This window comes from Sturnus vulgaris, chromosome 10 (assembly GCF_052056855.1).
Source record: "Sturnus vulgaris isolate bStuVul1 chromosome 10, bStuVul1.hap1, whole genome shotgun sequence".
Classification (NCBI taxonomy): domain Eukaryota; kingdom Metazoa; phylum Chordata; class Aves; order Passeriformes; family Sturnidae; genus Sturnus; species Sturnus vulgaris.
In genome coordinates, this window is record NC_142252.1 from 2,337,131 (window position 1) to 2,352,816 (window position 15,686).

The window sequence follows — 15,686 nt, forward strand, 5'->3', positions numbered from 1 at the left end:
AAACAAACTACAAAATAACTTGGGTTGGAAGGGGCCACACGGATGCCAACTAAAGCAGAGTTTCAGTGTTACGTCAGGTCACCCAAGCCTTATCCAGTCACAACAGTGCAGTCTCCGGAGCTGGAATTTGCACAACACTCTCTTGTGGAGCATGTTCCTCACACCCCATGCGGAACTTTTCCTGCTGTGATACGTGACTGCTGCCTCTCGCCCTCCACGCGCACCCTTGAGATAAATTACTGTTTATTTTGCTGCTGGATTTTGGCAGCACTGCACTCTGTCTGGCGGCCCAGGCGTGATTGGCATCGTGTAGGCGGCTTTGCTGTCCTATGAGTATCTCCCCAGCAAAGCAGGCAACCAGGAAGGTGCATGCAACTTCCTCAGACTTACAAGCTACTTTCAAAGCAAACACCTGTTTTCTTTTCCCATTTAATTTCAGAGGCTGGTGGTGTGTCCAGCAGAGCTTTGCTGGCATAGAGATGGTGCTGGGAAGAGCAGCACAATGCCAGAGAGCAGGAGCCCTGACCAGCAGCAAGGGGACAATAAGGCAACTGTGGCACCTGCTCAGGCACGTGTGGGTAACTACAGAATCATAGAATCACCAGGGTTGGAAGAGATCTTTCAGATCATCCAGCCCAACTGTTCACCCAGCACTGCTACTGTACCCCTAAGCCATTAGACCACATCACCCAGCACCAGGTCCAGATGCCTTTTGAGCACTACCACTTCCTGGCAGTCTGTTCTGATGTCTGACCTCCTGAACAGAGAAAAATATGTTTCTAATATTTAATCTGATTCTCCTGCCTCAGCTTAAAGCCACTTCCTCTGATGCTCTCACTGCAGACAGGGCAGAAGAGATTAGGACAGAAGTAGGGATGGGGCAGAAGAGGCCCCATGTTTACTACAGCCTCCTGCCAGGGAGTTGTACAGAGCAAGGTGGTCCCTCCTGAGCTCCTGGAGACAAAACAACCTCGGCTCCCTCAGCCACTCCTCATAAGACAATTTTCTAAACCTCTCACAAGCCTTAGTGCCCTTTGCTGGACACGTTCCAGCACCTCAATGTCCTTTTTAAAGTGAGGGGCCCAAACCTGCATGCAGAACTCAAGGTGTGGCTTCACCTATGCCGAGTACAGGGGATGATCAGTTCCCTGGTGCTGCTGGCTAAACTATTCTTGATACAGATACAGGGAAGAGCCTGGAAGGAGGTGGTGGGGTGGGAATCTGATCATCCAGCAGCCCTTTGCTGGAACAGCCCAGGAGAGAGGTGAGGTGACGTGACGTGAGGTGAGGTGTGGCGGGGCAGGGTAGAGGAGCCCAGGGAGGGAAGGTGCTGAGGAGTGGCAAGGTGATGTGGAACCACACAAAGAGCAAGGCAATGCTGAGGTAGCAGCTCCAGCCTCCACCTTGCTTCCTTGGGTTGGGAAGAATCAGACTCTGCCTATTCCTTATGGCTTCTAGAGAGCAGCACAATAAATCAGCCCTGCAGAGAGACTTTGATAAATCAGAGGGCTTGGGCAATCACCAAGTGTGTTAAGTTTAAAAAGGGAAGGTGCTGGATTCTGCACCGAGGATGGGACAACCTCAATGTACCTACAAACCGGGGAACAAGACACTGGAAAGCAGTGCTGTGGAAAGGGCCCTGGAAGTCCTGGTCAATGGCAAGTTGAATATTAATCAGCAGAGCCGTGGCAACCAGGAGGGCCAGCTATGTCCTGGGGGCAGCAGGCACAGCATCGCCAGTCGGGCCAGGGTGGGGATTGTTCCAGTCTGCTCTGCTCAGAGATGGCCTCACCTTGAGGGAAGAGTTTTGGGCACCATAATATAAAAAAGGCATCAAGCTATTCAAAAGTGTCCAAAGGAGAGATGGAGGAGAGGATGGAGAAGAACTTTGTGAAGCCATTTGAGAAAAGGCTGAGAACACTTGGTCTATCCAAACTGGAGGAGACTGAGGGGAGACCTCATTGCAGTCTGCAACTTCCTCGTGAGGGAAAGAGAAGGGCCAGGCACGGAGCTGTGGTAATCAGTGACAGGACGTGAGGGAATGGCCTGAAGTTGTGGCAGGGCAGCTTTAGCTTGGATATTAGAAAAAGGTTCTTTATTTAGAGGGTGGCTGAACACTGGAATAGGCTCTCCAAGGAAGTGGCCGCATTACCACGGATGACAGAGTTGAAGGAGCATTGGGACAGCACTCAGGGGTACATGGTGGGATTCCTAGGGATGGTCCTGTGCGGAGCCAGTAGTGGGACTCGATGATCCCCGGGGGTCCCGTCCAACTCAGCATATTCTGTGATTCTGTGAAATCACGGCAGCCCCCGGCTCCGCGGCGCTAGCGCCGCTCACCAAGGTGGCCGTGACGGCGAAGGCGCTGCCACGCTCATCATGGCGGCAGAGCAGGCACCACCCACCCGACATGGCGGCCCCGGGGGGCTCTGACCCGGCGGCGCTGCCTGCTGAGCGCCGGCGGCGGAGGCACCGGGAGCCGCGCGGGCGCCCATCCACCCGCCATGCGGAGCGGCCCAGGAGCCGCGGGGAGCCGCGCCCGCCCTTTGCCGTGCGGTGACCGAGCGGCTCCGCCGCCATCGGCGGGAAGATGTCGCCCGGCTGCCCCGGAAGCGCTCGGGGAGGCGCCAACATGGCGTGGCGGTGCTGGGCCCGCGCCGCGGGTCCGCGGCCGCACAGGTATCGCCGGCACGGCACGGCACGGCACGGCACGGGACGGGTAAGGGAGGGAAGAGGCAGCTGGGGCGGGCGATGCTGACTGTCGGCGTGTTTCCCCCGCAGGCTGGCGCTGCTGCTCCTGCAGCCGCGGCGGGGTTTCCGCAGGGCGCGGCCGCGGCCCGAGGAGCCCCCGGCAGCCGCCGCCGAGGCGGGGCCCGTCCCGCCGCCCCGGCGCCGCAGCCTCTGCCCGCCGTCACCCACCGCGGCCGCCGGCCGCCCCTCGCCGCGCCGCCTGGTGAAGCCGCTCCTGTTCGCCGTAGGGGTAAGTGGCTCCTGCGGGCCGGGTGCTGTGCCCGTTCTGTCTGTCTCGGGGGAGCGCTTCCTTTCTGGGCTTCGCTTCTCAGAGTTAACGCAGGGTTGTTGGCCAGATACTGTGGGGTTATACTGAGCTAATACAAAGTAACTTCAACTAAGTCAATAGAAATATTGTAAAGGTATCCCAGTTTCATTCCATTCCGGTGAACTTCGTTACTAATTTGACCAGTTTTGTTTGTGAACGTTTTTGATAAAGCGTCATCCCATGACACTCAACATCCAGTAAACCTGAGGAAATGGCCTCAAGATGCACAAGGAGAGATTTAGGTTAGATGTTAGGGGGGGAAAGAAAGAACAGAAGTGGTTGCAAAGCGTTGAAACAGGCTGCCCAGAGCAGTGGTGGAGTCCCCATCCCGGGAAGTGTTCGAAGAACACGCGATGTGGCACTCGAGGGCATGGTAAACTCAGTGATGGTGTCGGCTTGACATTTGGACGTAATGCTCCTGAAGGTGTTTTCCAGCCTTAAGGACCCTGCCATGCTGTGAGTCCCGCTGGTCAGCGGTGCCGCAGGTCCGGTTGCCGTGCTCGGGGTGTGCATTAGCCCGGGATGCGCCCGGCGCCTGGGCCAGGGCCTCGGGGCGCCGCGGTCACTGAGCCTTTGTCCGCTGTCACCCAGTTCACAGGCTCGGCCTTCGGCTCCGCCGCCATCTGGCAGTATGAGTCGCTCAAGTCGCGCGTCCAGACCTACTTTGAGGAAGCTCGAGCGGACTGGATGGATAAAGTGCGGCCGCAGAAGAGAGGCGACTTCAGAAAGCAGGTACACAGGGGCGGGTCCCTGCGGAGCTGCGAGGCACGGCCGCATCTCTCCTCTGGTGTGAGCATCGCCTGTACAACAGATACTTGTCCTGGTTTGTCGGATTTGGAACCTGGAGATATATAGGCCTCTCAAAAAATTACAGTAGAGAAGTTGACGTGCAAGGAAAACTGATAGAATGAGTTCTAGAAAACTGTTATTCAATTATCACTGCAAAAGTTATAACGGAAAAATGGAGAAAAATACCATCTTCACCCAGAAGTGCAGGAAAGAGAGGTCAGTAGTGGAATTTGTTTGTCTAAACTAGGTACCATTTGCTTTTTCACCATAAAAAAACCCCCAGCAAATGTTCTTCTTAAGTGCTCTCAAAAGTGAACATGAATTCCCAGAGGACAGAACTAGATAAAATTCTCAATCTTATTCTCAAGACTTTTCAGTGCTCTGGCTTCTGAAATGCATTTGTATTTTCAGCCTCTAAACCTTTAAAAATACACGAGGTTTTAGAGGGCTTTTTTACTTTAAGAGCTGACATTTCCACACAAGTACTTTTGAGTTTGGGCAGCAAGAACACAATAAGTGCTGCAAGATTTAGTTGGCGTCTCAAAAGTAGCAGTCATTTAGTTTTTAATTAAGTGTACCTAAAACTAACCTAAATATTCATGTATGTTTGCATTTGTTTCAAGGTTAATACTGGCTTGTGATAGACCAAGCTTGAAATTTTCTCAGGTCTGCTTGTCCAGGGGAAGTAGGGCTGAGCATGGAGCTGGAGAGGCTCGGGATCCTGGCTAGGACACACAGGAGCTGTTTTTCTAATGTGTGTGGTGCACAGCAGCACTGCTGTGGAAATGGGCATGTGGAATAACTCTGGTGGACAGCAGAGCTCCATGTGGCTCCTTGCTCACGGCCCCCACAAACCCCTAGTGGGCTGGGAAAAGAGGAAAAGCAAGAAAACTTGGGGGTAAAGATAAAACAGTCACCAAAAATTGTTTAGTGAGTGTGAGAAGAGAGGAGAAAACAAGTGATGCATAGGCAGTCACTCACCATGTCCTGTGGAAAGACCAGTGCACAACCAGTTAATGAGAAAAATACATTAAACCTCCTGAAATCCCCTCTTTTGGGGGGGTGGCATTATTTGGTAGGGAATATCTTTGGGTAGTTCAGGTCATCTGCTTGGTTGTGTCCCCTTCCAGCCTGTTGCAACCTGCAGTGGCAGAGTGAGAAATGCAAAAGATCTTGATGTTGTGCAAACACCATTCACCAAAATGTAGAACATTAGTTTTGCCAGTACTGTCTTGGTCAAAAATATGAAACAGAACCGTGTAAAAGATGCTAGAAAGAAAATTACCTTTATCCTAGCATGCTTTCTTGCTTGATGTATATGAACTGCAGGGGAGATGACGATCAGCACCTAATATTTTTAAATAATTATGCCTTTATACTTTTGTTTTCCTTCAAAACCTGAAGGGGAAGATCTGGTGATTAGCTATCCAAAAAAGAAAACTAAACTGCCCTGTTGTTAATAGGCTTAAACTCCCAATCCCCATCTTCAATGGGTAAGTTCTATTTCTAAGAGTTCAGGATTGCCCCTGTTGCTTCTCAGGGCCGTATAATCCTTGTATTTTAGAAAAACTATGTCTGTTCTATGTTCTTATATTGAAGAAAGTCATCTGCCAGAGAATTAAACAAAAATGCAATGAATTTGTCAATGTCAAATAGTGAATACTTTGTTTCATACAGCATTACATCCCCTGCCTCCAACCTGCAGATAATTTTTATGACATCCCCATCAATATGGTTGGAAAGTCGTTGAGGTAGCAACAAAATATATGTCCAAAATGGTAACAAAAGCTGAGGAAGGGAAAGGGGGGTGCAATTGTCTGTGGGCTGACTGCACTCAAAATAAACTTTTTCAGGGGTTTTAAACTTGGAGGAGGGCTGGGTGAACTGGACGCAAGGGGGAATGGATTCCACATCTTGTGAGCCACCTCTGCAAAAGTGATCCTGGCACAAAAGTGGCATCACTCAAAGGTGGGTGGTGTGATGTTAGCTAGCATTAGGGTGAGGCTTAGTCGAGGCAGGATTTATGCTAACTTTGGCTAATCTGCTAAAGTCAGCATTATGGGCCAGATCTTTGTTTAATGCAAGCAGGGTAAACTCACTGGAGTTGTGTAAAAGGATATAACCCCATTCTTTTTCAAGAAACTCTTCATCCATATTGGGGTATTTTATGAAAAGGAGGGTAGATAGCTTTTCTTCAGTAAGGAAATGTCAACTTGAAAAGCTAAAGCAATCAGAAGTAAAAAAATTTGAAACTGATTTACTTCACAGATTTCAAACAAATGCTTTCCATTCATAAAAACGCATGAGCTTACATGGCTCTTTTTGAAATTGCAAGTGCTTCACGGTAGCATTGATGGACAACAATTCTATTTCAGGTTAACAGCTGGTGGAATAGCCTGACTGAGGGTCAGCGGACTGTGACAGGTTTGTGTTAGCTTACAAGTATTAGACATTCACAGGAAGAGAAATATGGCAAACAGGTACAGTATATTAAAACAGATGGCTTTCATACCATGTTTAGGTTGTAGGGCACAAAGCATGTGTAAATTTACACCTGCACATACACTATTTGTGCTACACTTCCTTCTCACAAGCTATTTTTTTAATGCTTTTAAAAAGTTCTTGTGCATCTGTGTGAGAGAGTGTGGAGGATTAAGTAGAATCCTTCCCCAGCAATATTTTTCTCACAAACTATGAAAAACAGCAAATGCTTTTAGAAGAAATAGGTGTATATATTCCACTGAAATGTGGGAATTAAATGCCTAATAGTTACATGTTTGCAGTATGACATATGAAAAGTAGCAACCAATTAGGCCTTTAAGCTTTACTTTACTTTTGTTATCATGTATTTTGATTGGTTAGCCTAATGCCAGCTGAAATCCCCAAGATAAATGTAATGTGTGAAACAAATTTGATGAGAACTTGATTCGAATCCAATAGCTGAGCCCTATCTCCTGCTACATATTCTACATTAAGTATTTACTGAATCTGTATTAGCAGGTTGTTAGTGTAAGGTTACTTAAATGCTATTTCTCTGCCATTTAACAGTTATTTTCACCTTAAATGTTTCCAGTTATTATAAAACATTTTGTATACCTAAATGCTTGGATAGAAATAGAGAAGGCACTTTAAACAAGAAATAATACATTTTCATTATGTTTCAAATAATTTACAATTTCCAGTAAGATTACTCAAAGTAAAGTAAGATTGCCAATAACGTGTGAAGTAGAAAGCTGTGTGTTTGGTCTCCCAAAGGTCATTATGCCCCAGCAATGCCAATTCAACTTTACAATTTTCTTAAAACCAAAGCTCCCCCTCAGAAATGGACAAGATGTGTACTGTGTATTTGTATGGTTCCCCCAGTCTTCTCCTTTTGTGCAGTTAAATGCAACTGTGCAGTAGATTTGGAAATAAACATTTGGAACAAAACAGCAAGAGGGGCAGGAAATGGGACCTCTTAGCTGGCTCCTGTTTCATTGACTCTGCAATAGAATAAAGCAGTTTGAAACCATAACTTGAACCTTCTCAGCACAGATCTTTCTGGACTGTTGGATTCATTACACTGTATGTTGGAACAGTTGCAATTAAATGTCATATTTCTGAAAGACTTCCACTATAGAAATGTAGCTTTCAGTATTTTTCATTGCTTTTTCTAAACTGTATACAAAGTAAGAAGTGCATATTGCTTTAATAGAATTGTGAAGAAAAAGTCCAATTCTACAAGCTGCCTTTTTAAATACTTGCTTTCAGTAAGCATTATGGTGGATTACATTTGTAATTTGCTTTTATGCTTTCTTTTCCCCTCTTGATAGGTATCATAGCTGCAAATGTCTTTGTATTCTGTTTGTGGAGACTGCCTGGCATGCGACGGATTATGTTTACATATTTCACCTCAAATCCATCCTCCAGTAAGTCAACAATAATTTTGGTGGCTTTCCTACACAGATTTAATAGAACCTCTGATGACACTGCAGATGGCTCAGGTGGCACATCATCCACAGGCAATCTCAGTCATGCCCAAATACATTATTCCATCTAGGCAGGAAAGGGGGAGAATGTTAGGAATAACATTTCTGATTTTCTAAAACGAACACAACTGGTGCTTTTCTAAATATTGCAACATCAAAACTGTTGCCTGCTGTCTTGCCTTTTCCTGCATGCAGTGGGATGCAGCTCCTGCCTGAATAAAGGTGAGAGTTGCTCTTCCCAGTGACATCAGCCAAACTGCTTTCTTGGACAGAGTGCAAAATCAGGCCACTCAGCAAAAGAGGAAAACAAACTGTACTACATAATGCCATTCATAAACTGGACTCAAATGTGACTGTTTCCCCCTTGAATGTTCTGTGGGATGCAGATAGAACCATCATCAGTCACATGCATGTGTGCTTTCAGCAGTAGACAAGCATTAGTCTGTAGGCTGTGCACAGTCCTTGCTTCAAAGCTATGCTTTGAGTCACATTAAGAAAACCCAAACAAACCCAAGCACCAGCTTGGCTTTCACTATGTGTGAAATGTGTTGAAGATATGAACCTAGGGAAAAAATTTAGTAATATTTAATGGCAAAAAAAATGGGGTTTCATTTCTGCAGCAGAGAAAATAATTAAAAGGACAAGGAGATAAATGTGTTTGGAAGGTACTTCCTGTTATCCTCTTAATTTCTGCTGAAAACTGAGTGGAAACTCAACCAGTTCCCCCACACACTCCAAAGCTAAAGATATCTGCTACCCAGATCTGAGCATGTCACTCCAAACACTCCTATTTTAAATAAAGTTGACCTTCAAACCTGCTAATTTGATTGTTTGCATTTTCAAGACTGCTGTTTCAGTGAAGAGAGCTAATAGCTTTTTCAAAAAGGAAAACTATTTTTTTCTCTGAGCTCATCTTTGTTGCAAATTCATTTTATATGGCTGGTCATGTATTAAAAATCCTTCACCATATACATATATAAATAAAATATCTATAGGACACATCATAAGATAATGTTTCCTATGAAACAATCCCCACTAGGTAACTAAGACTCTTATTACAGCTTGCATATCTTTGGGGTGTATGTTCTACATTTCCAAAAGGCATTGCTTGGAATTTGAAATTTGTTCCGTTGTTGGATTTATTACGTAGCTTGTATTTGAGAATTTAGGTATAATTTGTCTGTAGTATCTCATGATAAATTTCTAGTCTACGTGACGTGTAAGTTGAAGCAAATTAAAATACTGACTTCATTGCTTTTCTGTTTTGTAGGAGCCTTGTGTTCTCCCATGCTGCTCTCTACATTTAGTCACTTCTCTCTCTTCCACATGGCAGCAAATATGTATGTTCTATGGAGCTTTTCCAGCAGCATTGTCTCTCTTCTGGGCTGTGAGCAGTTCATTGCAGTATATCTTTCTGCTGGTAATGTAAAATATATATATTTACAACACATAAAAAATACAAATACGTGTTCATACAAGTAAACTGTGTGCTTGGTTAATAGATATATGGTGGCACATGACCATTGTTCAGTCCCACATATTGCTTTATACTAAAGGCTATACTACTTTGCTGTTGTATAGATTTTTGGTGGGTTTGAGATACTGGGCTTTGAAATACAATAAAATTGTATCTGGTTTTAATTCCTGCTTTACTACCAAAATAAAGTAGCTCTTAATACAATCTCTTGGAACTTTTGTGATAAAAAATGACACTTAATTTGTACATTCTGATGCTGGTCTGCATTGCTGCCATCATTTCTAGTAATATTTTCTCTTTTTCAGGCGTTATCTCCACTTTTGTCAGTTATGTCGCTAAAATGGCCACGGGAAGGTTTGAGCCATCCCTTGGAGCTGTAAGTATCTTGGAATATGAGAGACTGATAATGATCTTTGAAGCCAATTTGAAAGCCTGTTGTATTCTTTAACCTCTTTAAAAAGCAAGAGTAGAAAACTTTACCAAAATCAAGGAACCAGGTAGGAATTGGTTCTCCTGTGCAACAACCTACCTGTTCTTCAGATATGTTACCTCTGCTGCAGCAGCTGCCCAGAACTAACACCACTTAATGCTGAGGGTTGTAAATGAGTCCTGAACAGCAGGAGCTCTTGTCCCTGAGCAGATCAGTTATGTAACTTACTGCAGAAATGGTATTTCATAATTGTGTAGCAGTCTTCTCTAATTAAAAATAGAATACTTTGGAAAGAGATAATGTAATCAGACAATCAAACTCAGCATGTGATCCCAGTGGAAGTTGTAGGGCATACTATGCAGGAAGGGCAGCACTCCAGCCAAAAGTCTCACCCCATGAACAACGTGAAGCAAGCTGAGAAGCTCCTATAGCTGCCAATTCTTTCCAAGTGTTTTTAGTAGTAGAATGTTTTAAAACACTTAACTTGCATTAAATATGAGGTTAACCTAAACATTTGCCAGGTTTAAAGGCTTAACTTACTATACTAAATAAATTCTGATAAAAGCCCAAAGTTAGAATGAAAAAAACTTCAGCTGTGCTGAAGTTAGAACTTTTGGAAATGCTGTCTGTATATTGTGCTTTGTCTTATGAATGAACTGTATCTGGAGCAAGTTATTTTCCCTTAGTCGTATTGATCTGAAATTACCACACATAGCATTAGTTTACTGCATTCAGAGCCTTTCTACTGAGATTATTTCAGGGATACAAAAGCCCATGGTCAATTTAGTACAGTCGAAGGAATTACTTGTTTCATTGACAAAAGATTTTTGTCCCTGTCCATCTGTTATTTTCCTTGGTTTTGTACAAGCCTCAGAATGATTCCCTTCATCAGATGTGTCTGTGCTTGATTAATATATGTTAAATTTCTAGGGTTTACTTGGGGAAAAGCACATTTACAGAAATAGTTATCTTAAATTTGGGAGTGGGTATTTCTTAATTATGTAAGAGGATTTGAAGGATGTTTTCCCCCTGTATTTATAATTCCAGATATTGAAATTAAATAGTGGTGTCTTGTTTTATTTTTTATTCTGAACTTTTCTGTGGTGCTTTGTGCTTCGAGGCTTACCACAGAGCTGCATTTGCAAATAAAAGCCAAAAGGAATACAGGTTCACATGCAGAAAAATATATTATCCCTTATGTAACATCTGAGCTTGCTTTGATGTATTTTCCTGTATTTCCAGTCAGGAGCTATAATGACTGTCCTTGCAGCCGTGTGTACGAAGGTGCCAGAAGCAAAACTGGCCATCATACTTCTTCCAATGTTCACATTTACAGCAGGAAGTGTAAGTGCCTTTGAACTTCAAAGAAATGCTACTCTCAAAACATTTTCCCCCTACCTCTTCAGTATCTGAGCATGTGTCCTCTTCCTCTGTGTTTCAAAGTGTTAAATGTATTTGAAAGAGCAGAGGGGTCGTGGAAGTCCCAGGGATCGAATCTGAATTATTGCAGCCTAGCAGAGTCATTACAGCAGAGTGTGGTGAATTCAGAGTTATCCTAAATTCCATCCTCCATGGCTCTATTTCAGATCGAATCCCAAGAAATGAAAGAATTTGGGAGGGAGTCAGGTTCATCTGTCTGAGGAAACCTACATCCTCTTCTTTCTGAAGGGTCATATTTTTTATAGCAGCACTTGAAACAGGCTAATGTTTCAAGTCTTAAAGAAAGACTTTAAAGAAAAATTTATCAAGATTAGAAACACAAAATTTCATTTCTTGGGATTATATTCCAGCCATGGAGGAATATTTGCCTCCTCTTTTGCATATAATCTGTTGGTACTTTTAGGAACACTGTTGGAATTAGAAGAAGGTTACTGAGATTTGTCTTCGTGTATAGTACTAGGACTCCTTTTTTTTGGTTTCATTAAGTTATTTTATGCACATCCACTGCCACATTTAAGAAAAGCTTCTCATGTATATCTTAACTTGCTTTAATAAGTTAATCATCTTTGGTCCACTACTTAAGGGTGTTTTACTGCTTAAAGCATTTAAGCCAGGTCATTCCAAGATCATGAGATTTAATACTTTTTGTAAGTGAAGTTTATAGATTTGAACAAACATTCTTAGATGTAGGCTTCATTATTTTCTTGCAGTTTTGCTTGAGTTGGCCTGGGTTTTTTGGGGTTTTTTTGAATGCTGCCCTTTAACTGCATCTTTTTTAAAAAAGGTGGCCGGGGTGGAAAATAGGCAGAGTCACAGAGAACACTGCCATGAGCAAGTTCTCACTGCAACAGCAAAACAAGAGCAATATCAGCTATTGCAGAAGAAACACTGGAATGATTTTAGCCCTTCTATATAATTGTTTATCTAAACTTTACTGACTCCTTTAATCTACCTTACTATACTGTAATGGGCTTTCAAATCAAACAAACCAGTATAGCCATGGAGCTTCTATTCTAACACCTATGCTAAGGAAAGAAATCCTGCCTAAAGTACCATTTCATCCTAGCATTAAATCTGTTAGTCTTTATGAAATGAGGCATTTAGTAAAATCTTGTGTATGGACAGTTATGGTGCCTTGTGTCTCCTGAAGATGGTACAGCAGCAGCTCATGTTTCTCTGGTTATGGAGTTGTTCACTGTCATCCTGATTTTCTGCCTTCCAACAAATGTTTTTATCAGATAAGATAACAGGGATGCTGCCCCACATGTTCCGTCCACTAGAGGGTTGTGTTCAGGAGCACAGATGCACATATAGCTAAGCTACATCAGAATTAGAGAATGAGAATGTTGCAATTACATCTTTTGTAATCTTTTAAAGCATGGACTCTTTCAAGTAATTTCTGTTTCCTCCTGACCCAAGTTTGGAATGTATTTGTAGCTTTAGAAATTAAGATTGGAAGAGACTCAGTGTTTGAAAAGGACACGTTCCCACCCTGCACTATTTTGTAGCTGCTCACATCTGTATTTTGACAGCACAGTACAGCTAGAGACTGAGTCTCTTGTTTTAAAACTGTTTTTTTAATAGTAATTTATTTGTTATAAAATCTATAGGATGTTTTTTGATTCCAAATTTTTGCTCTGTGCTAGAATAGGAAACTGTTATAATTGGCTATTTTATGCTGTGACTGATCCTGTCCATTCCATGTTCTCTCCTTTCTAGGCTTTAAAAGCCATAATTGCATTTGACACTGCAGGGCTTGCTTTAGGCTGGAGACTTTTTGACCATGCTGCACACCTTGGGGGAGCTCTCTTTGGAATGTAAGTCTGTATTTACTAACTCTGTTTTGTACTTAAATTAATCCTGTATTTTTCTCTCCTCCTATATTGCTGAAGTGTAGTGGTTTTTTTGTAAAGTTGTCTTAACTAACAATGAATACAACTCACTGTTACCCTTTTAATCCTCTAAATTTTTTTGGAAAACACTGTTAACGGATGAACTGAAAGAATTGAGCTGAAGTGTCTTAGAATCATGGATTAGATGTCAGGTGATCCTGTAACCATAACCTGGGCTGGCTATCTCTGTCCTGCTCTTGCCAGCACATTGAAGAGAGTCATAGGGCAGAAAAGATTCTCAGAAAACACAGAATGGACAAATTAAAATAACTTTAAAGACCTAAAAAAAGGTCTTTGTGTCAGTGTTTTTCTTTTAATTGCCAATTTACAGAGGGCTACAGAGTTAATAAAAGCTCAGGCCAAATTCCTTTGAACTGCCACTGGTGCAGTTTTGTCAGTTTTGCTGTATTGCCTTTGTGGGGAGCCTTCCCAATTAGTAAGAACTAGTAGAAACAAGTTTGTAGGAAACAGTTCTGTATTGTTCCATGTTTGAACTACATGGAATTTTTCCCCTTCTACCAACTGCACACCTATTGCTATGTGCATTTTTTAATATTTCATGTAGACATTTGAAAAGCCTATCTGAGATCTTACTAGGCCAGGCTTAAAGGCAAACCAGCTTGTAGACCAAATAGTTTCCTATTTCTTGGCTCTGGTGTCAGTGAGTTCTGTGCTGTACAGTCTCCCTTTCTGCTGTTCTCTGGTACCACAAATGCATCTGATGTAGTCTTGCTGGTTCATAACTGCTTTCTGTCCTGATGGATCTGTGTCAGCTTGTTGATTGTAATGAAGGAACAATCTGCATTGGTAATGCAGATTCACATAGTGTAAGAGGATAACAGTTGCAGTAAAAATGGTCTGGAGCTGGCAAGTTTCTTACTTTCCTCACCTACATATGTTTTACCTGTTTGTTCTACTCGGGGATGATTTTGGTCACTTCATCCTAAAAGAGGGCCTTATTTAGGACCTATGCTGAATGGCCAAGGTATCTTCTATACATTGCCTCCCACTTTAGAAAGCAGCTGTATGATTTAAAGGAATGACCAATTCACTGGCTGCTGGCTCACAGAAAAATGCTTTTGCTCCTCAGGACTCAGGTGTGGAGTCGGTCTTGGGAGAGAGCCTTCAACCTATTTCCATGTGATTGCTTCCCCTCATGCCTCTCCAACATAACCTCCATCGGTTAATCACTTATGTTGATATTCATGTATTAGCATATATAATTGTCTGTGAATATAAACAAAGCTAGAACACTTTGATAGATTAATCTTTAGATGTAAATAGAAGAAAATTAATTTTGAATGGAACAGGTTGTTCTTTATGGGGCAGTTGTATTTGTATAGGAAAAGAAAGAACACTTTTCCTTGGTGTTGTCAGTAAGGATCAGCACAAGCAACAGAACTGTTTTAACAGTCTTTTAAATTGAGATAATTTTTTATGCCTTTCTAAGTGCAAATCACAACAGCTTAAAATTAAAGGGATGAAAACTGTTCATTCTCAGGACTGAGACAAACAAGAACAATGAAGTTAGCTGGAGTCAAGAGTGGCTTACCTGCCCTTCTCCAAGCATGTTGTTCTTTGTGCCTTAGTTCATCTTGTGCCCTGTACTGAGTATTTACTTGGCTTCAGTGCTCAGCCTGCTTTCCCTCAGATGCAGAGGGAAGTTAACTTTGCCTTTCTTTCCCAGGTGGTATGTGACTTACGGCCATGAGCTCATATGGAAGAACAGAGAGCCACTGGTGAAAGCCTGGCATGAAATGAGGACAAAGAACACTGGAAAGGGAGGAGGTGGAAGATCTAACTGATTCTAATCCTAAAGATTCCTTGTGCCCAAGTGGTATCTTACTTGAAGATACGGGATTGGATTGGTTTTGAAGGTGTTTTTGCTACTCCACATTAAGCCTCTAAGGAGCTGAGGTTTCTAATGTAACAAAATTATGTTACAAAGATGCATATCCATAGAAAATGAACTCTGACAAAGATGGAACAATAAAGGTTTTTATCCTATTGCTTTCTGAGGTAAAAGTCTGCATTACATTTTTAAAGGTGGAATAAAACATGTTTTTCAATTAAGTGACCTAACTCTCTGTCAAAATAAATTAAAATGGCATACTACTGGTTAATATTTAGGAAGATAAACATTTTCAGAACTGAGGAGGTTAATGGATCACACCCCTAATGTCTGCCAGACAATACAAAGCAGGACTCAAATAAGGCTAATATGGAGAAGTTCAGTGGTTTTTATTGGTGAAAAGATTGGATGAACTGAGGCAATGGTCTTGTTTGGTTTGAAACTTGAAATACATGGAGCAATACTGGATTGTTTGCCAAAGCTTATATATTGATTTAACAGTCCAGCTTCGTCACCTGTGGTTTATTCAGCTCGTGATTTTCATTTCTGTTGAGTTCCAACAAGCTTTCAGATCATGTTAGATTTTACTACAGCTGAAATATCCTTTTCATGATTACGTGCAGAGGAAGAATAACATACTGTGGTTTTTGATATTCTACCAAGAGTTACACTGCTTTCTGTATTCTTTCACTGAATTGATTTGGGGGTGGGGTGGAGGGGTATTCTTTAAGCTGTGCTGTATTGTTAGTTTCCTTTAAGGTTTTTCTAAGAATTTTAAAC

The 15,686-nt window shown here is 42.6% G+C and overlaps 1 protein-coding gene across 1 annotated transcript; it reads left to right on the forward strand.

Annotated features, from left to right (window-relative positions):
- Nucleotides 1-2,614: 2,614 nt before the first annotated feature.
- On the forward strand, nucleotides 2,615-15,131 carry PARL (presenilin associated rhomboid like). The gene is made up of 10 exons (XM_014870299.2): nucleotides 2,615-2,679; nucleotides 2,782-2,980; nucleotides 3,650-3,790; nucleotides 6,223-6,271; nucleotides 7,660-7,755; nucleotides 9,086-9,235; nucleotides 9,598-9,668; nucleotides 10,965-11,066; nucleotides 12,882-12,979; nucleotides 14,742-15,131. The coding sequence occupies exons 1-10, from the start codon at nucleotides 2,633-2,635 to the stop codon at nucleotides 14,857-14,859; spliced, it is 1,071 nt and encodes a 356-aa protein (XP_014725785.2). The 5' UTR covers nucleotides 2,615-2,632; the 3' UTR covers nucleotides 14,860-15,131.
- The last annotated feature ends 555 nt before the right edge of the window (nucleotides 15,132-15,686 follow it).

Excerpts from the sequence above, each read along its gene's own strand:
- PARL (XM_014870299.2), top strand. The coding sequence starts at position 2,633 with ATGGCGTGGCGGTGCTGGGCCCGCGCCGCGGGTCCGCGGCCGCACAG. Across the intron at positions 3,791-6,222 it reads GAGGCGACTTCAGAAAGCAG|GTTAACAGCTGGTGGAATAG; the intron begins GTACACAGGGGC and ends ATTCTATTTCAG. Across the intron at positions 12,980-14,741 it reads GGGGGAGCTCTCTTTGGAAT|GTGGTATGTGACTTACGGCC; the intron begins GTAAGTCTGTAT and ends TTTCTTTCCCAG.